The sequence below is a fragment of the Zea mays genome, chromosome 8 (genome assembly GCF_902167145.1).
Source record: "Zea mays cultivar B73 chromosome 8, Zm-B73-REFERENCE-NAM-5.0, whole genome shotgun sequence".
Classification (NCBI taxonomy): Eukaryota; Viridiplantae; Streptophyta; class Magnoliopsida; order Poales; family Poaceae; genus Zea; species Zea mays.
Window position 1 is genome coordinate 10,262,196 of NC_050103.1, and position 20,650 is coordinate 10,282,845.

At 43.9% G+C, this 20,650-nt stretch overlaps 1 protein-coding gene across 1 annotated transcript; it reads right to left on the minus strand.

The window, feature by feature from the left end:
* Window positions 1–1,424: 1,424 nt before the first annotated feature.
* LOC100502020 (fructose-bisphosphate aldolase 3, chloroplastic) lies at window positions 1,425–5,224 on the minus strand. The gene is made up of 6 exons (XM_008657353.4): window positions 4,976–5,224; window positions 3,274–3,543; window positions 3,058–3,167; window positions 2,880–2,970; window positions 2,119–2,388; window positions 1,425–2,039 (listed from the first exon to the last, which is right to left on the minus strand). Exons 1-6 carry the CDS (start codon window positions 5,117–5,119, stop codon window positions 1,761–1,763), a joined length of 1,164 nt encoding a protein of 387 aa, XP_008655575.1. The 5' UTR covers window positions 5,120–5,224; the 3' UTR covers window positions 1,425–1,760.
* Between the last annotated feature and the right edge of the window lie 15,426 nt (window positions 5,225–20,650).

Genomic DNA, 20,650 nt, shown 5'->3' on the forward strand with positions numbered 1-20,650 from the left:
CATTTCGATGATGATCACAGAAAAACCGAAACTCAAAAACAGTTGCACTCACAGAAGAAGAAAGCTAAAACGGCAATCACAGCACAAAAAGCTAGATAGCACGAAAAATATTCATAGCGCAAGCCTCTGTAAATATACACAAAGCACCATTGAGCGGTGGGTCCCACGATTCAGAATGATTCGCTATTCTAGCGAAGGAAAGGTGTTATTTCGGACCTTCGGCTAAAGGCCTTAGTTCATATCGCAATCTGAATTTGTTACAAAGAAACAAACTAATACTGCGAGGGGCTACTATTGGTGGCCTTCCTCTTCCGAAGGTCCTCAAAAACACGACTAACCATTTGCTTCTAGTGTAATGTTGATTATTACAGGAGCTTTGTCACAAACAAAGGTTCATGATGGGAGTTGTCTCCTCCGTCGAAGGTCTGCGTGAAGGCATTGTCTGAAAGCAATAACGATGAATGCCGAAGCTACAACCGAAGAACGATATCTTCGGCTTAAGGTGGCGACGAAGGTCAACCATGATGCAGAGTCGAAGAGAAAAAGACCAGTTAATCTCTGATGATTTGTCCTATGATTATGTGAACATGTTAAGGTTATAAATGTATTTTTACTCGGTCTGCGTTCCGTGCCTATAAATAGGTGAAATATTACCCCATACTGTTCACACTGGATTGTAATTGCTCTCGCGTCAACGCCTTCGAACAAGTCGAAGGTATTAATGTAATAGATATCTTGTTAGTATTTATATGTTCATCATAAAATAAATATATGAATCGGCATATGAATGAATAATATTTATCATCTCTATGAATTGATACTTACGAATGATGAAGGTCTGTCTTTCACGACCTTCGTCTGAAGATCATCATATCCAAAAGGAGATGATGCTTCGTAGGACGAATGTCTTTAATCTTTAACAATTGTGTTGGCTTGTTCTTAATTTACAGTGTTTGAGAGCAAGTGACAACAAGACCACTTTTAGCACAGTTTGTTCCGTAACATTGGCGTTCCTTGTTTGGAAACGAAGTTGTTTCCAGAATGTGAAACGAGACCATGTTCCATGTTCTAGATTGCTAAGGTCCCGCCACCATGCATCAAGGTCGATTCAATGAAGATCGCCGGAGATTGATGAGGGCAATTGGCCACTTATCCTCCCCAATTTAGAAGAACAAAGCGGATTACATAAAAATCAGGTTAGGTCAGTCGTCAAGCAAATACATCACAACCGGCTCAAAGTATCACTAATAGCTAATAACATAAACCGCCGATAGTGACACAAACCATCACTACTGAGTACTGATTGCAAAATCATCTAGTAGTGCAGTAAACACAGTAATGATAGTCCAACCATGTTTTCACCCAAAGACCAAACTAGAGAAAGCGTAGGGGTTAACAGAGCGAGAGTTGTCGATACTTGTGCATACAAAAAGTCAAGGCAGTTTCTCATCTGTTGTGCTTGGCACAGGTGGCAACGTGGCTAGGAACACAATTTACCAGATTGCAAATATCATTTGACGATCTCAGAGTACATGTTCCTTCTCAGGGTTCTACAACGGTAGAGGTTGTTGGCACCAACAATTTGGCTTTTATTCACTCGAATGACCCCCCCCCCCCCCCCCCCCCCCCCCCCCCCCCCCCCCCCCCCCCCCCCCCCCCCCCCCCCAAAAAAAAAAAAAAACCGTGACACCAAAACGATAAGTATAATGTAAACACCAAAACAATAAGTATAACGTCATGGAAATATTCTCGCTGGCACGTTAGTAGGTGTAGCCCTTCTGGAACATGCCTTTCTTCGCCTCGTCGCTCTCACCCTCACCAGTGTAGCGACCTAGCTGTGCCAGCGAGTTGGCCTTTGCGCGCACCAGCAGGGCCTTCTGCGCCGCCTCGACGTTCTCGGGGCGCCCTTGCCATGTCTTCAGCACCGAGTTCTGCAGAGCCCGGGCGTAGGAGAATGATACGTGCCATGGGTTCGGAGACTGGTTCATCGCATTCAGGTTCAGAGTCGCCTCCACCTCGGACTGCCCACCAGAAAGGAACTGCAGAAGGAATCAGTTATAGCGATTGATGATCTGATTTTATATGCAGGTTATTTGCTCCCAAGAGTCAAGATGATACCATGATTCCAGGAACAGCGGGTGGCACTCTCCGCCTGAGCATTGTTAGCGTGTACTTTGCGATGGCTTCTGGAGAAGCCTTCTCCTTGTGGTCGGCTCCAGGAGTGACCATGCTGGGCTTCAGCAGGATACCCTCAAACAGAACATTGTTCTGGGCCAAGTAGAAGAACACCTCAGACCACACTTTCTCTGCCACCTCAAGAGTTCTTTCGATCCCATGGTCTCCATCAAGAAGGATCTCTGGCTCCACAATTGGCACTAAGCCATTATCCTGTAGATTATTCATGTTGAAACATGATAAACAGAAATGGCATTATTTCTGACCAGTGTAAAGTTGTAAAGCATGCACTCAAATCAGGCTGTAAGAGTCTGTAACAAAGGTTGTAAAGTTGTAAAGCATGATTCCTTTTTCGCTTCATTTCACGAATACATGTGTGGCGTCAGCTCAAATAGAAGTGCATGTTAATTTGTTAAGCACGCTGTGTGCCTAAGGATAATAATATATTAGATGCTTATAAACACCTCAGGCTGAACACCAAATAAATTCATACATCATTCTGTGCAAATAAAGTCTGACCCCCATTCAATCCATTCAAACACCATGTCTTTCTATTCACAGTAACTGCAGCACAACTAATAAATATGATTTCACGAACAGCACAAGTGCCCATATGAATGCAGAAAGGTACATCACCAAAGCTCCATGAGCCAGCAAACAAAATTTTATCGAGATGTTTCTACGGTTGCAGTTTATTTTGTTACCTGAGCAATAGCAGCATATCGAGCAAGTCCCCATGCTGCTTCCTTCGCTGCTAATGCAGATGGACCACAAGGGATGCTAACAACAGTCCTCCTTGAGAATATCAACAACCATAGCAACTTTAGAAAGGAAACAACAATAAGATTAGTTAACACATGAATAATTGGAGTATGAACGAACCACTTTGCGAAGCGCGCCCCCTGCTTATAGTACTCAGCACACCTTGAAGCCAAACCATCAAGACCTTGGCACCACGATTCATTGTTGGATCCAGGCAATGGAACTAAGCCCTGATTCATGAAACCAAAGCAATCAAGTAGTGAAAACCATAATGTTAAAAGAAATGTGTGCGCTAACTGCTAACATGATATAAAAATAAGATCATGACACGCATACCTTGTCAACCTTGATGCCAGGCATGATATTCTGATCCTTCAAGCAGTCAACAAACTTCCTGCCATCTGTAGTTGATTGATAAAGAGTCTCCTCAAAAAGAATAGCACCAGAAATGTATTCACCAAGACCAGCAGTTGTCAGCAAAAGCTGCCTGTAAGCCTGGCGGTTAGGTTCTGTGTTGTCCAAACCAATTGACGATAGCCTCTTTCCACATGTTGCATTTGACTCATCAATTGCCAGAATACCACGTCCAGGGGAAGCAACCGATTTCTGCAGATAAAGTTACAACGATTAGATTAGTATTCACACATAAACAACAGAAAAATGAATCACGGTTAAGAAGAAATCAGCAATAGTGGAAAAGGAGAATGACTTAGAACTTAGAGGAACAGATTGTGATACTAAAGTTCAACCAATCAAACAGTAATGAGTGTCAATTCCAATAGATGAAACACATAACTTAAAATATGGTCGACAGGCTTGCACGAACTTACTATCAATCAACAGGCACAAACAAAGAAGCATTGCAGTTGGTATCACATAAGCTCTAATGTATCCACATTATATATAGCAAGTGCCAATTTCACACTTTAGCACTACTTTTAAGTTTTGTACATTGTAGGTCTTTGCATTGAAACTCAGAAATCAGATGCGCGAAATCATCATTAATCAGAAATCAGATGCAGAGAATCACCAGCATTTCGACAAATACATAAATTATTACAATTAAGATGCCACAAAAGGTCAAAAGCTCCTATTGCCTTTCAACCAATTTGGTGACATTAGCAGTTCGATCGTCTTCAGATCAACACTCCCCTGAACTGAAGTCCATGCTAATAGAAAAGTTGTGCAGAGACTGAAGCAAGAATGAAGCAGTCAAAATGAATATACTTCATTTTTAAGTGCCACCAGAGGCAGATAGATAATCAAGATATTTTTTTAATAATATCAAAATATGAACACACATCAATAAGCACACAATTCAAATGATTACGATTAGGAGTCTGGTAGAGGCCAGAAACAGTAAAGCCAGTGAGAACTTTGTCAATTCTATCCAAATATTCAGTATATCAGATTTTGTATGGGATCTTTGAGCAGATAAAAGCACAAGAAACACGGTTTTATGCACCCACAGCTGGACGTCCCTAAATAACACAGGATATGTGCACATCGCCTAATCTCTTAGGCACTTCTATGGCATCTGGCATCCCAATTTTGTTTGCATGGAGAAGAATACGATGAACAATGCAGCTTGCATTCAAGTAAAGCACTTCTCCATCGCAACAAATAGGTACCCAGACAATGTTTCTTCAACCTACAATTGAATGGGAGATTTTTGATATTTGACACCCAATTTGCATGACTTTCAGGGATTTGACACCCCTGTCACAATGACATGCGGCATCACGGTGAGTAGTTGACACGTGGACCAGGGTATCAAATCTTAAAATTTGTCCATCTGAATCGAGTAAACCAAAAGAAAACCGGGGTTTTCCTCATCATCCTAGTCCTGCCGAACAGTCCCCATCACCGCGTTCACACATCAACAGATACAAACAAAGAACCGTCCCTAACGTCACAGATCGCCGCGTAAGGCACGTGCAACACTCCAAGAGCCAGATCCTCCGGTGGGCAGTCAACCCACTCAGACCGAAGGGAAGGGACAGACGTAGGGTTTGCTGGCGGTGGCGCCGGGGCTCACCGCGGTGGAGACGAGCTCGTCGGAGTAGGAGCCTGCCGCGGCGCGGATCACCGTCGCGCGGCGGGCGGGCGCGGACCGGCGCGCGCGGCCGCCAGCCAGCAAGCTGGTCGCCGGGGAGCTCAGCTTCGCCGTCGCCATAGCCATCGGTTGGTCCCGAGTTGGTCTGGTTCGTCAGGTGCGTACGCGATCGGTCGGTCGGCGCTTTGGTTTCACGAGGAGAGGAACTGGGTTGGTGGCAGGCAGACGAGGTTTCCGTGAGGGAGAGACACGAGAGAAACTAGTAGGACGGTACTTTTACGCCTAGGTCCTTTCTCTTTCACTGATTTAATTTTCCATTTCTTGAAACACCTGCTTGACCTTTTCTTTATTCGTTTGTAAGTGCAAAATGGCCATTCGCTATTTTTGTGGATGCCAAAGTGATTATTATTCTAGCCATGTTTCGGACCAGAAAGATATCCTCAGATTATGTAGCAGATTTGTGAGTCTTCAAAATATACATTGTTTGGCTTTTTCGTTGATTTCACTTTGGTCAATTTGCTGCCCCGAGTCGATGTATTTTTCCGCTGGGGATTGAGGGTGTCTGTAAATACGGAATACATCGAGGACCAATAGCAATGTTTGGTTACTCTCCTTGGCCGTCTCCGCCGCCGGGCGGATCCACCGAGGCCACCCGCCACCCCCACCCTAGTTTGTGTACTTTTGTTTTGGTTCTTTCTGCGATCATATCAATGGACGACGACACAGGCGCCGAGGCGCGACGCTTTGAGCCTTCGGCCCTTGGACGACACAAGCGGCAAGCCCGTACTAGGACCTCGAAGCCTTCATCAGGTATGAGGCCCAGTCCATTTTAGATTTAGTTTTTTTTTACATCCATGCACTTAAACTTGACCAGGTGTTTAGTTTTGCCCGTAGTCTGAAAAATTCCCCATTTCTACCCTCCCGAGGGTACAAAAAGCATCAGAATACTGTTTGACCATCATGTCTATTCTATGACTGTGTTGCCAACTGTCGTTACCGTGAATTGCAGCGGGCCTCGCGACCCCTCTCCATCCAAAATTCCCCGAATCTATCTAATCCGTAACCCCATGTTAGCCCCAATGCATTTAAATACCCCTAACTGAACTGTGGACTTGTGATCTGCACATGTCACGCTCGGGTGCTATCTGCGACCGCAAGCAGCACTGAAGGAAACAGGTGACGTCTAAGAGGGGTAAATTAGGACTTCTAGAACTTTCACTAAATTAAGCCACAAATAAATTCCTAGAGCAAAACCTATGCAATTAATAATGTGCAAACTAGGTTTTGTCTAAGTGTTGTTATCTCTACTGCAATGTCTAAGTTTCAATCCTAAACAATCTAAGTATAAAAACAAACTGTGACTTACCATTCGCTTAGCCCTATGCCCTTGCATATACACCTATGCCCTTGCATCAGAACCCCTATGCCCTTGCATATACACCTCCACATCCGTGGGCGTACGGCCGGATTTGACTTCCTGTACATAAAAGTTATAATGACACATTTCTATGTGATTCAAAGTTACGACAAACTGTGACTTACCATTCGCTTAGCCAAGCGCACATGACCATCACCGCCGTAGTTGTGGAACGACTCAGTCCCACGGTTTCCCCTGTTCCTTTCGGAAATGGCACGAAACTCCGGGGAAGCCCACCATCTGCACAATGCCCGATAACCGTCTGATCGGGTGGCCATCCACGGCACCGACACCTACATAAAATTTTTTAAATAAAGCAAGCAAATACATGGCTTTGTGCGATATGAGAGGCAACAACCTGTTTACCTCTAGGTATTGCTCCTCCGTCAAGTAAATTGATGACCACTCGGCCTTTGTATTTGGCATCGGTCGATCATCAGCATTTGCTCTGTACCATGCCTTTATAGCCTGAATTCGTGCATAGTACATTGCATCTGCAACGACATCGTTCGCGTTAAACTCAAACACGTAACGAGCGTTCATATCATATGATCCATCGTCCGGCAACTTGTACCGTTTCTGCAAAAACCATAGTGTTATCATAAAAGCAAACATATATGGAATAACTAAAATAGTATAAACAAGTCATACCCAGAATGCATCCCAAACTAGTGCCTGTGTGTTGCCAAACGTTCTACAGACACCATAGCGATAATGCTCCCAAGTGGTGGCGGGGACAGACTCGCCAGTAGGCAAAGTCACAAGACCAGGCCAGTGCAGACGAACAAGATTACCAAGAACCATGTTCACCTGCCTGTAGTGTCCTGTGCCTGTGAACGAGTCGTCGATCCAAGTCCTGCAAACAGAAATCAATGTAGAAATTAAAACATAACTTTCAATAACATTTAAGCAAAGATATGTCACTCACTTTCCACTAGGCTTTATCACAACCCGAGATTCGGGTGGAAGCTCTGGAGGTGGTCCAACAAAATGCAGCTTCCTCGTTCTCTTAACTCGAGAAGTTCCAGACCCAGCTGCAGAATCTCCACCAGCCCCAGAATCCCCAGCCCCAGAATCCCCACCAGCGTCGTCTCCAGCATCATCTCCCACATTATCTCCACCATCATCTTCAACATCATCTCTTGCATGATCCTCTACCAATGGTTCCTCAATTTCAGCATCCTATGAAACAAATAACTTACATCATACAATATTAAGTAACTCAAATAATGTAATTTAACAACTAACTTACATCTTGTGGAGGCAAATGTTCTGCCAGCGCTCTCCGTCTGCTCATGGTAGAACCTGTGCCCTGAAAAACTGAATCCTCACCCCTCGAGCTGCTCCTCGAGCTACTCCTCGACCCAAGCAAACTACGAGCTAAAGACTTCATTTTCTTTGACATCCTATTTTAACAAAAATAAGTTAGTACATAAATCGACAATAAAATAATAAAATATGCAATAAAATCATAAAATATGCAATAAAATCATGATCCATACTCGTCAATCGTAATCGTAATCAAAATCAGGATCTAGTTGCTTTCGTCGATTTAATGGACGCCAAGTAGCTTTCTTCTTTCTCGTCACTCGTTTTCTTTTTGGAGGAACCTCTACATCATTTTGATCGCCTAATAAAGATTCTTCCAACATTTCAGTTTGTACATTAAACGTGCTTGTAAGTTCTTCGTCTTGGAAAATCTCAGCAGCCCCCACTTCCTGCTCGATTTGACTTTCAACATAACCAGCATCACCAGGAGCATATAGTCGTTCACGCGGATTAACTTTGTACACTACCCTCCAATCAAAAGCATCAATGTTATGCATTAGAATCAAGGCTTTCATGTAAGGGAGTTCCCATAGACCACATTTGTGAGTCCAATTATGCTCGGTTCCATAACCTTCAAAACGATTTCCATGTTCGTTTAGTTTCAAATCATTAAGTCTCGCGAGAATCTCTGGACCACTTAGACGCTTGGGTGGTCCCCTCGTCACAATCGTGTCCTTTTTAAAAGCGTTCCTATCGAACCTGAACGGGTGATCCTCTGGCAAAAAACATCTATGGCAATCGAAGTAACATATCTTTCCACCAAACTTTAGTCAAAAGCATAAAGTGTCTTCAACGCATATAGGACATGTCAAAATCCCATGACAACTCCATCCAGCAAAGATACCATAAGCCATAAAATCATGAATAGACCATAAAAACGCGGCTCTCAGGTTGAACTTCTGTTTCTTGTAACACTCGTACGCCTCGACTCCTTCCCACAAAATTTTCAATTCTTCAATCAGGGGTCTCATCATCACATCGATCTTTGTTCCAGGATGATCCGGACCAGGTATTATAAGACACAAGAAAATAAATTCATATTTCATGCAAAGAGCTGGTGGAAGGTTGTATGGAACAGCAAAGACGGGCCAACATGAGTACGACGTTGCAGTTAGATTGAATGGCGAGAAACCATCTGTTGCCAAACCGAAGCGGACATTCCGCACTTCATCAGCAAAGCTGGAATCAAAAGCATCTAGTGCCTTCCATGCATCTGTATCAGCTGGGTGCACCATGACATTTGGATTCTCACGTACCCCTTCTTTGTGCCACCTCATGTGTCTGGCTGTATTCTTGGAGATGAACAAACGTTTCAACCGAGGTATGAGAGGCATGTAACGAAGCTGCTTACGTGCAATCTTCGTAGTCACGGTCAAACCATCGTCGTTTTTAACCTCAACGAATCTACGCTCACCATATACAGTACACTTCTTCTCACCTGCGGTCTCCTTCCAGAAAAGCATACAATTATTTTCACAGACATCGATTTTTTCGTAGTCCATACCGAGGCCAGATAACAGCTTTTTAGACTGATACATGTCCTTTGGCATCTTGTGATTCTCCGGAAGTACATCACTGATCAAGTTCAAAAGTTCCTTGTAACGGTTGTTTGAGAATGCAAACTTAGACTTAATAGCCATAAGTCGAGTCACAAATACAAGGACGGTCACTTTTGTGTGCTCATGCAACGGCTCTTCGGCAGCTTTAAGGAGCTCGAAGAACTTCTGAACCTCAGGTGTAGCTGGATCCTCAAACTCGGTGGGTTGACCGGGGTTCTCCGAATCGACGGTTAGAAACTCATGGCGTACATCGTCAAGCATCTCTTCCATCCTATCGTAGTCCTCCTCTTCATGTGACTGAACTTCCGATACAATACGAGGAGGTGGGTCCTCACCGTGGTGCACCCACACCTCATAGCCTGGCATATAACCGTTCTTGCAAATATGTATCGACATAGTCCTCCTGTCAAGGAAATTAATGTTCCGACACTTGCTACAAGGGCACCTAACATCGGTTCCAGTCTCTGACCGAGCAAAAGCATGGTCGAGAAAAGCATCAGTCTTGGCCACCCACTCACTTGATAGAGCACCTCTTTTCTTCCAACCTTCATACATCCATCGACGATTCTCCTCCATACTAGATACGAGACGTTAACTTAATTAGATAAGTAATGCACGGGCCATCCGTTTTTACGAAGAAATCACGCCCCTACATCTGTAGGAAAGGATAGGTCCTAAACCCACCCAGGAGTGACCGACGAGGCCGTGTTTATGACAAGACATGTGGTTGTGCGAAATTTCGGCAGCATAACCCCGTTGTTCTCCAATCGCACGCCTAAAAATGGTGCAATTGGATAACAGAGAGGTTATGCTGCCGAAACTAAGCAGGAGCACATGCTTTTGTCATAAACACGGACTCTGTCGGTCACCCCGAGGCTGTCCAATAAAGGGACAATTCCGGCCCAACATACCTCACATGCGTCGCTTGTAAGGTGTGTTGGGCCGAAACGGGTGACGCCTAGGTTTCGTTTGTTCACACTACGATACACTATGATTAACTATAATCATCGTGCATTATTAAATAATTAAACTAATAAACCACAATACAATATTACATACGAAATAACATTGTTATAGATGACAAATCATATAAAATGACCTTATTTCCGAGGGCATAATAATTACCCTCGGAAATTAAAAATTTAAATTATCTAAAGCACCACTAAATAAACTAAAACAAGCTAATTTAATTACGTAATCAAATTTTGGCCGTCGGACATAACAAACTAAACAATCAAATACATTCATACATACAATTCTAATCAAATACATTAATACATACAATTCTAATAAACAATGTTAAGGATACTCACTTAGCGGTAGTTGTGGCTATGCCGTTGGCGAGGAGCAACAGCGCGGGAGACACCGGACAGCGGGCGTGGGGAGCCGGACGGCGGCCGGCGCACGGGGCGGCGGCGAACGGGGCAGCACCGACGGTGTGTGCACGGGGCGACCGGCGGCGGGCGTCGACAGGGGGCGGGGCGGCGACGGGACTGTGGGCGGCGGGGCAGTGGGCGGCGGCGGGGCAATGGGCGGCAGGGCAGTGGGCGACGGGGCGGCTGACTGCAGACGGCGGTGGCGGCGACGGGCGGCGACGGGCTGACTGCAGAATGGAGCGCGCGTGAAAATGAAACGGCGCGCGGGGTCGGATCCGCGTTAAAACACGTTATGTCCGACGGTTATGGACTCGGCCGTCGGACGTAAGCTTATGTCCGACGGCTGGCAGCGTAGCCGTCGGACATAACACTCTATTTCCGAGAGCCAGAGGTGGCCGTCGGACATAAGCTTATGTCCGACGGCCTCGTAGGCAGCCGTCGGACATAAGCTGACCGTCGGATGTTTGTTATTTTACTGTAGTGTCTGAGCAAGGCATTGGATGTGCCACTACGACGTACGCATGCATGTACGTGCCTCGACGACAGAAACGCAGTGACTGCTGTATACGTACACAGAAGAGAAGAAAATGAAGCCAGCAGCAGTTGGCTAGCTTGACTGGAAGGTGTTGTTCTGTAGCGCGGCAGGTCGTGCTCCGTCCAGGCTGTGCATGCCTGCCGACCGACCACCAGTCCACCACTCACTCCACTGCTTCCTCTGTGGGCTGTGGCCGCAGCTGCACTGCCCGCCGATTCCGCTTCTGCTCCAGGCTCTCCACCCAGCTAGCTACTCCATCCTCAGCTAACTGTATAATATAATACAGTAGTAGTATCGGTCCGTGACGTACGCGGCTCGCCGTACAACCCCTAATTATACCGTGTTTATAGTTTATCTAAAATATTGTTTTTTACTATTCTACACTATAGACTGTAATGTTCGAAGAGTAGAATTTGAATATGAATACGAGGATAGATAAGAGATAGTTTTAGAAATTAGAATCCAATCCCGGTCTACAATGTTTCCTCGCCAGCGACTTCCCAGCTAGCCTGCTGGTGGTTGCGGCGTCATCGCCAGTCAAGCCCATGCATGCATCTTGTGATTAGTTTCAACTATTATAGACAACCTTGGATCTGATCTGCATCTGATCCACTCTGTTCATTCAGACAATCCCTGCGCATCACGTATGTATGTATATATGCTGTACCACCATCCCACTTGCAGTGCTACCTCTGACTGGCCAGTAGAAGATATGAGAGAGGGTTTTCAGACAATCCTTTGAAGAACAAAACGACGTCTTGTACTGTTTCCAACAGGAATGTCTAGGATATGTAGGACATGCATATATGTCTTCAGCTCAGCTCTCCTGTGCAGGAGACTGAGAAGTAGATACCTGCTGCTCGCTCCTGTTTTACCACAAAGACAGACAGCTAGGTAGGTGAAGTCTACCAGCAGTGATCACAAGTTCTTCCTTTTTTTTCCCCCACCCAATTCCACAGTACATATGCCTTATCACTAGGTTACTGGAAAGGTAGCTTGAACATTGGCCTAGCTACTATGAATGTGTTTCATTATTGCATGTTGCCTGCATGGCAATAGGATGGATCACACGAACAACAGTGCCCTGTGGCAGTAACCAAGACACCACTGGTTATCACCAGGAACAAAGTCCGGAAAACCATGCACCCCCATACATGCCGGCAGCATGCATGCATGCACACTGCGCTGTAGCACAGCAGTAGTGGCCGATCCAGAGACAGCTCATCGACTGAGAATTTGCAAAAGCGGCACGTACGGATCTAGCTAACCATCTAGTATTAGATGCTTGCAGCTGTGTATCGTAGAATAATCGATATGTATATGCATGTATATACACAGATTATGTTAATGCAGTGGGGAGCGAGGTAGCCTTTCAGGCGCCCCAACGGCGCGCGCGGCTTGTCTTTGCTTTGCTTGCATCCGGAAGCACTACCTTTTGGCTGTTCTGAAGCATCCATCCATACGAATGCGATCTTTGAGGGGTGCGCGGAGACGCATCCGATCGCTAGCTGCCTCTACGTGAGCGCGCGCAGATCGAGCTCTGATGGTCAGGTCAGCCATGGCGCTACGGATGCACGCGTGGATAGGACAGCGCATTTGACATCACGCGTTCTGTATTGTTTATTCTGAAGATTTGGCAGAGACATTATCTTACCTTTTTTTTTTTTTTTGCATCTCACGCAAGCCTCCTTTTCCCTGTGAACCCTTCCGTGCATCTGAACAGGGGATGCTACTGGTTCAGGTTACAGCATGGAGTTGTCCTTGTGTCCTACACTTTCTACTTCACTTTTCCAGACATTTTTGCCGTCCTACCGGTGCTAGGGTGCTGTTGACCGCACACTGGCGGCTAGAGATAGTAGGCCAAATGGTGATCCCATTCCCGGCCCGGTAATAATAGAAGCAACAGTGAATAGGAACTGATGAGCGTACCGCCAGGCTAGCTACCAGCTAGTAATACTTCACGTACTAACTATAAACACTGCAGTGCTAATTTTGTTTCTGCACAGCAAGTATATATTTGTTTACATTCCATTAGTTACTGATGCACGCGCCCCTCTTGACGGCCGCCGGGTACATACTTTCGTGTTACTTAGGGTGCGTTTGATTGTAATGATAGAACAAGATAGTATAAGACGATCTCTTAAATAATATTGTTTGATCTAGGCTTAGAGGTTGAGACATAATTATCCCATTGTTGTTTCCAATATTCTTCAAAATTGGAGAGATGAGAGAGGACGCCAGAGGATGTCTATGTCTTGTGTGTCTCCAACTGTCCCGCAGCCAAACGTATGCTAGGAAAACAGACTCAAATGGAGAGCTAGCGCAAACACGGAATCATGTTGATGCATGTATTTTACCGTATCTATCTCCTTGCATCGAGGGTATCTTCTGCTTATCTACAGAAACTTCCCTTCTTCCAGTGCCAGCAGCATGCAGAATTGCAGATGGCCATATGCAGATCGATGAGTCATCAAGTTGCCTCCTGGAGAAAAACAAAGGGATCAGCTCATGCTATCTCCAGTAGATTTTCTATTCTATCTTATTCTATATTTTAAACTTCTCTATAAAAACGATATCAAACAGTGCCGGGTTCCCTATTTTACACACTTTACTAGAGACAACAACAAAGCATGGCAAGCTACGTGCCAAGGGGAGGAGGATTTGATTGATGTGATCATCTTCTTTTAGAACAAGAGACCGTGAGTTTTGAGTTGGAACTGATCTCTGTTCCATGCGTGGTTGTTTCTCAAGATCCCATCTCACCCAATCAAGAACAAGGGAGTAATATTTAATTCCCTGAGATGAGGTGCCATAGTAATCCAGATCTCTCCTGTCACTTCAATTGCTATCTCAAATATTATAATCGCACGACCATACGAGCCATGCATGAGATTAATTCCTAGACACAATAATGCATGAACAAGAACAATATCCCAGAATGAAGTGTACATATAGCCGCGCGAAGGTAATATGTTAACCACTGGACTAAATGAATTGTGGCAATATTAATCATTAGGCTAAATGTGCCTTCGTAGTTAATACTACTATATAGTGTTGCTTAACCCTTTAGCAACCAAGTAAGCTTTATAACGATCTATAGATTCATCAACTTTCCTTTTAATTAATTGGACAAACTCATTTACAATCAATAACAGTATTACTTTTCCTTGGAGAAACTAATGCTAAGCTTGTTATTATTCATAAGATCCAAAACCTATGCATCCATGGTTCTTTCCAATGAGACTATGTAATTCATCTTGCACATCATGAGGTTTATTAATTGAAGGACCGAGATATCATTATGAGGGGGGTGAATAGGCATTTGCTACTGTAGTCACAATGATGCCAAAGAGTGACAGCCTTTCTAAAACTCTACTGTAAACTATGACCTCTAATTTTCACTTATCGAAACCTATATAATAAAGTAAACTATCTAGATGTACAACTACAGGTTTACTAAGTGTATTGCTATATTTACTGTAAAAGAGTTATGAAACCTAGTTCCAATCCTATTAACTAGCCTAGCAATTTAGACTAGAAAAGTAAGCACACAATCTAGGTGCACCAATTAAATGTTGAAGCTTAAATTAGATAGATATACAAAATCTTGTTGATAACTCTAGTATTTTAGTGAGGTATCGAGAAACTTGTGTGTCACACCCGGGCTTTAAAGGACAAAGTCGGGTGCATCTCATACATGCGCCAAAGAAGACAACATATATAATAACAGAGTGTATAGAGATAAATGTCATAATAACATCAGAGCACTTATTACATAGCGGAAGACTTATTACAAAATAAAAGAATAAACATAAAACGAACTAAGGATCATCGGCGCCAAAGTCAACTGGGAACGCCACCTAGATCAGAACAAACTCCTCGCCTTGTGGCTCCTCCTGAACCACCTGTACTTGTCCTGTGGGGGGTGTGAGACAGCAAGGGTGAGCTCACACATGTTCATCGCTCAACAAGTTGTGGGGAATAATGTGGCATGAACTCACCAAAGGTGGGAGTTCATGAAGTGTAAGGCTAATCAACAATAGAGGTTAAAGCTGAGCATTGCTTTTATAAGTTGGTCAAAGTTTTATTAGCAATTACTAGATGTAAGTAAATACCAAACCATAATAAGAATAATAGAACAAAATTAATAATAAACCCATGCAAATGCAAATGACAAATTGAATTTAAGTTCCATAAATTAATCATCGGAGAGTCCTGAGCTGCTCTTGACCGTGAGCTCGGCTAGTATACCAGTTTTACACTCTGCAGAGGTTGTACCCTTTACCCACAAGTCGTGTTTCCCATGTCGCCAGGGTTAGCTAGGCCCTTAGACACTACCGAGGTGAATGGCTAGGGATCCACTACGAGGCCTTTACAAAGTTCCACTAGCTTCCGAAAACCCGCTACAGTTTATAGGAAGTTCCAATGCAGGGTTCTTGTCTGACCGCCATCGCAGCAAAATCAACCAAGGACCTCCCTACACTGACCACTCCCCTACTGCCCTTGCCCCTTTCGGGTAAGATAGTCTTCCACTAGCTTTCTTAATTAGTCAGCCAAGGGGTCTCATTCCTCCCTTGTGGTGGCACGTGTTTCTCAAGTTAAGCTCCATGTTCCAATTAACAATAATATAATGATCTTGACATGAACATAAATAGAATAACAAAATAACTGGAACATGGATATAATGAAATATTAACCCAAAACCATGTAAAGCAATAGCATAACTACCCATATGATTCAGGGGTAAACAAGGTAAACAAGATAAACAGACTAGGGAAACCTATTGGGTCCCATCAAAATTAAACCTATGCATGGTAAATGATTATAAAGAACATTATTGGGTAACAAAAGTGAATCAAGGGCACAACTTGCCTGGTACTTGAGATTCCAGTTACCAACTTGCTTTTCAGATGACACGTGTCCTCGCGCTAGTCGTAGCAATACAAGCAAACATGGTATAGATAAAATTAACATCACACCAAACATAAGTACAAACTGAATAATAATGATCTACGCGTCGCTACGAGACTAACGCAACTTGAACAGATCAAATCGGAGTTGAAACGAAGCAGTTACGAATTTCCTAAGGTTTTATGTATTTGATACAAGATTGATTAAGAGATACATTTTAATATGGTTTTCATGTCAAAACAGAGGCATTAAGTGATAAACAACATTATTACAAAATTATAGAAACTGGAATGGGTCAATTTGGACCAAGTATGAATTTTCTATGAATAAAATGAGTTTCTGGAATTGTTTTCATATTAAAAATCAATTTCTGTATTCATTTACCTATTTTATGAGTTATCTGGATCGAGCTTCAATTAAATCAAAACACAGGGGGTCTGGTATAAATATTCTTGAGACACAGGGCGCCCCTCAATTGGACGGCGGGTTGATTCTAATAAATATCAGGGGCTTATAAGGAAAAGGCGTCCTGCGAAGGGGTATCCAAGAAATCTGGCCATCGGATCCTCATTGGACGACCCAGATTAGGCCAATCGTCATCCTGAAACGATGAACAACGTGGTCCGTCGGATCCCGCACCAAGGGTATAGATTTTAAGTGACTAAATCTGCTCCCGTTCACCCGATCATGGATCAACGGCACGAAGGGGTATGGCTATTCTAATCTGGTTCGTCAGTTATTCATCCCACGGTTCTGATCCTCCCAAACCCAATTGAACGGCCAAACACCTTTTCTTCCTCCTCTCTCCAACCCGGCTACCCCCAACCCCAAGTCGGCCACAGCCCTGGCCTGCGGCTGAGCCATGGCTTGCCTCACCAGTGGCTGGCGCGACCGAGCCCAGCACCCATGGCAGAACTCCGCCAATGAGACACCCACCCGACGCACCAGTAATCCACCCGCCAATACAGCTAGCCCTAAGTATAGAGGACGACGAGACAGAAGTAATAGGGGTCCTTACCGGCTATTGAAGCGACGGGGATGTCCTCGGCGCCGCCGGTGGTGGCGGATGCGCGGCGGAGAACACCCGGTGTAGGTGGAAGCCGCAGGAGGGGCGCGCGGCAAGAGGCACATGCGCAGCCACGGCGACCTCATCAACAGCGCGCTCGAATCTATCAATGGGATTTACTAACCGCGCGGAGGTGGGGATCACGGGGACGCGGTAATGGATATCGTCGCACGAGAGTATTTATACACTTAGGATGAGCTACCAACCCCGCGATAATCCAGGTCGAGATGGAGACTGTCCGCCATTCTCGCGTTCAGTTCGGAGTCGAAACCACAAAGACGACCACCAGTGAAATTGGGCCCACAAGGCGGTGTGAGGAGAGAAAGGGGCTGGCGAGCGGGCCACAGGAATCAGCCACGGGTAGCTAGTCCGCGCATGGTTGCCACTGACTAGCGGGGCCCACATGCCAGTGGCCGACGTGGCACAACGGAAGGGGGGAAATGAAGTTGGGCCGGCCAGAGAGGTAGTTGGGCCGAGAAGCACCCAATTCAGCTCATGGCGCAGGTATATCCCTTTTCTTTTATTTTTTTCTTTTTATTTTCTGTTTTACTTCCAAATCAAAAATTCAAACTAAATTCGAATTCTGATTTTAATCTCTAGGTTTCAAACATCAAACCAAATTCTAATACTTCTATTACTTGCACTGAAATTATTTATTTATTATTATTATTATTTGTTCTTCTCCCTGTTGTTTAATTACAGAAGAAAAGGGATTACTTTATTAAAATTTCCTTTCTCCCCTCTATTTTCAGGGTTTTATTTTCAAGTTAGAGTTTAAATTCTATGGATCCATTGATATGCTATTAATGACACATTTATTTTATTAAGCACAAATGCACAATCAAGTAAAAACTCCGCATGAGGCAAGTTTTGTTGGGTATCTTTTGTCATTTATTTTTTTGTTTAATTATGGTGTTCACATGAAATGAGAAACATAGGTAACACATATGGATATAAAGTAATATATAATTTCTCTCTCTAGACTTTTCTTACAAAGTGGGTATTACAAATCCTACCCCCCTTAAAAAGAATCTCGTCCTCGAGATTTAAGGACTAGGGAAACGATTGGAAAAAATCTATGTGAAGCCCTTTTCTCTCTCCCAAGTAGCTTCATCTTCTTCATGATGGCTCCATTGTACTTTGCACATCTTTATAACCATATTTCTCGTAACACGAGTCAATGTATCGAGAATCTTGACAGGGTACTCCGTGTAAGTCAAATTACTCTGAACACTGAGCTCTTCCATTGGTAATTGTTCCTTAGGGACATGGAGACACTTCTTAAGTTAAGACACATGAAATACATTATGCATATCAGATAGGTTATCAAGTAGCTCGAGTTGATAGGCCATCACTCCATCTTTCCTAAAAACTCCGACTGGTCCAGTAAAGCGAGGGAACAATTTGCCCTTAATCTGGAATCTCCTCATTCCACGAAGTGGTGACACCTTGAGGTACACATAATCACCTCCCTCAAATTCCAGTGGCCTTCTATTATCAGCGTAGCTCTTTTGTCTGGTCTGAGCTACCCTCAAATTCTCCCAAATTATACGGATTTGTTCTTCTACCTCTTGAATAAGTTTAGGTCCAAAGAACTGTCTTCCTCTAGTCTGATCCAATACAGAGGAGCCTTGTATTTCCTGCCATACAGAGTCTCGAATGGTGACATCTTCAGACTGGCCTGGTAACTATTATTATATGAGAACTCAGCATAAGGTAGACTCTTGTCCCAACTACTACCATGCTGAAGGTCACAAGCTCTCAACATCTCTTCCAATACTTGGTTAGTCCTTTCAGTCTGTCCATCAGTCTGAGGGTGATAAGCTGTAATAAAATTCAACTTCGTATTCGTATTCTCATGAAAGCTTCTCCAAAATCTTGAGGTAAACTGTGAACCTTGATCAGACACGATCTTATTTGGTACTCCATGTAAACACACAATCCGAGCCATATATAACTCTGCTAGCTGAGATACCTTATAAGTAGTCTTGACCGGAATGAAATGAGCCACTTTGGTCAATCTATCCACAATCACCCATATATAGTCATATCCTTTCTGGGTGCGAGGCAATCCAGTGATGAAATCCATATCAATCTCTTCTTACTTCCACTCGGGTAGCTTTAATGGGTGTAGTAGTCCAGCTGGCCTCTGGTGTTAAGCCTTAACTCTTTGACATACATCGCACATAGCCACATGTGTAGCCACATCTCTCTTCAATCCATACCACTAGTATTTCTGCTTCGAATCCTGATACATCTTCGTACTCCCAGGGTGAATAGAATAATCCGAGTCATGGACCTCCTTTTAAAATAGTCTCATGAAGGCTTTCAATATTAGGAACACATATCCGATCCTTGAACCGTATGGTGCCTTGCTCATCTTCCGTGAATTCCGGACCTCGACCTTCAGTAATCAGATCCTTAATCTCTTGTATCTTAGCATCACCAATTTGTCCTTTGTGGATTTCTTGTTCCAAGGTAGATTCCACATCAATAGTAACTCCTTCAGTGTGAGCAACTATCCCCAGGTTGTCTCCTGAAATCCTCAACAATTTCATCGGGTAGCTGGGCAACAACAGCTGAATGAACATGCTCCTTTCGACTCAAGGCATCTGCAACCAAATTTGCCTTGCCCGAGTGATAGTGAATCTCCAAATCATAATCCTTAATAAGCTCCAACCAACGGCGTTGCCTAAGGTTGAGATCCTTCTGAGTGAATATATACTTCAAACTCTTATGATCCGTATACACTTGGCACTTGGTTCCCATGATATAATGTCTCCATATTTTTAACGCATGCACTACGGCTGCCAATTCTAAGTCATGAGTGGGGTAGTTCAACTCGTGTTTCCGCAACTAACGAGACGCATAGGCGATCACATGCCCTTCTTGCATGAGCACACATCCCAAGCCTTGGCCACATGCATCACAAATAAATGTCAAATCCCTTCTGTAGATCTAGCATAACCAACACTGGTGGCGACATCAATCTCTTCTTCAACTGATCAAAGCTATCTTGACACTGCTCATCCCACTTGAACTCTCTTCCCTTCTCCAGAGGCGAGGTCATGGGCTTGGCAATCTTAGAAAATCCTTCAATAAATCTCTGATAATATCCTGCAAGTTCCAAGAAACTCTGAATCTCCATAACTATAGTGGGTATGCTCCACGCCACTATCTCCTTGACTTTAGCAGGATCCACTAATATTCCTCCATTAGAAATGATATGTCCAAGAAATGACACCTCGTCAATCCAGAACTCGCATTTACCGTACTTGGCGTAGAGTTGATTATCTTGAAGCTTCTGCAGTACCAATCACAGATGTTCCTCATGATCACTATCACTCTTGGAATAAATAAAAATATCGTCGATGAAAACCACGACGAATCTGTCCAGATTATGAACACCTTATTCTTTAGATCCATAAAATAGGCTGGTGTATTAGTTAGTCCAAATGACATAA

Coding starts and splice junctions, on each gene's coding strand:
- LOC100502020 (XM_008657353.4), bottom strand. CDS start 5,119: ATGGCTATGGCGACGGCGAAGCTGAGCTCCCCGGCGACCAGCTTGCTG. Junction 3,168..3,273: donor CTGGCATCAAGGTTGACAAG/GTATGCGTGTCA, acceptor TTCATGAATCAG/GGCTTAGTTCCATTGCCTGG. Junction 2,971..3,057: donor GGGGCGCGCTTCGCAAAGTG/GTTCGTTCATAC, acceptor GATATTCTCAAG/GAGGACTGTTGTTAGCATCC.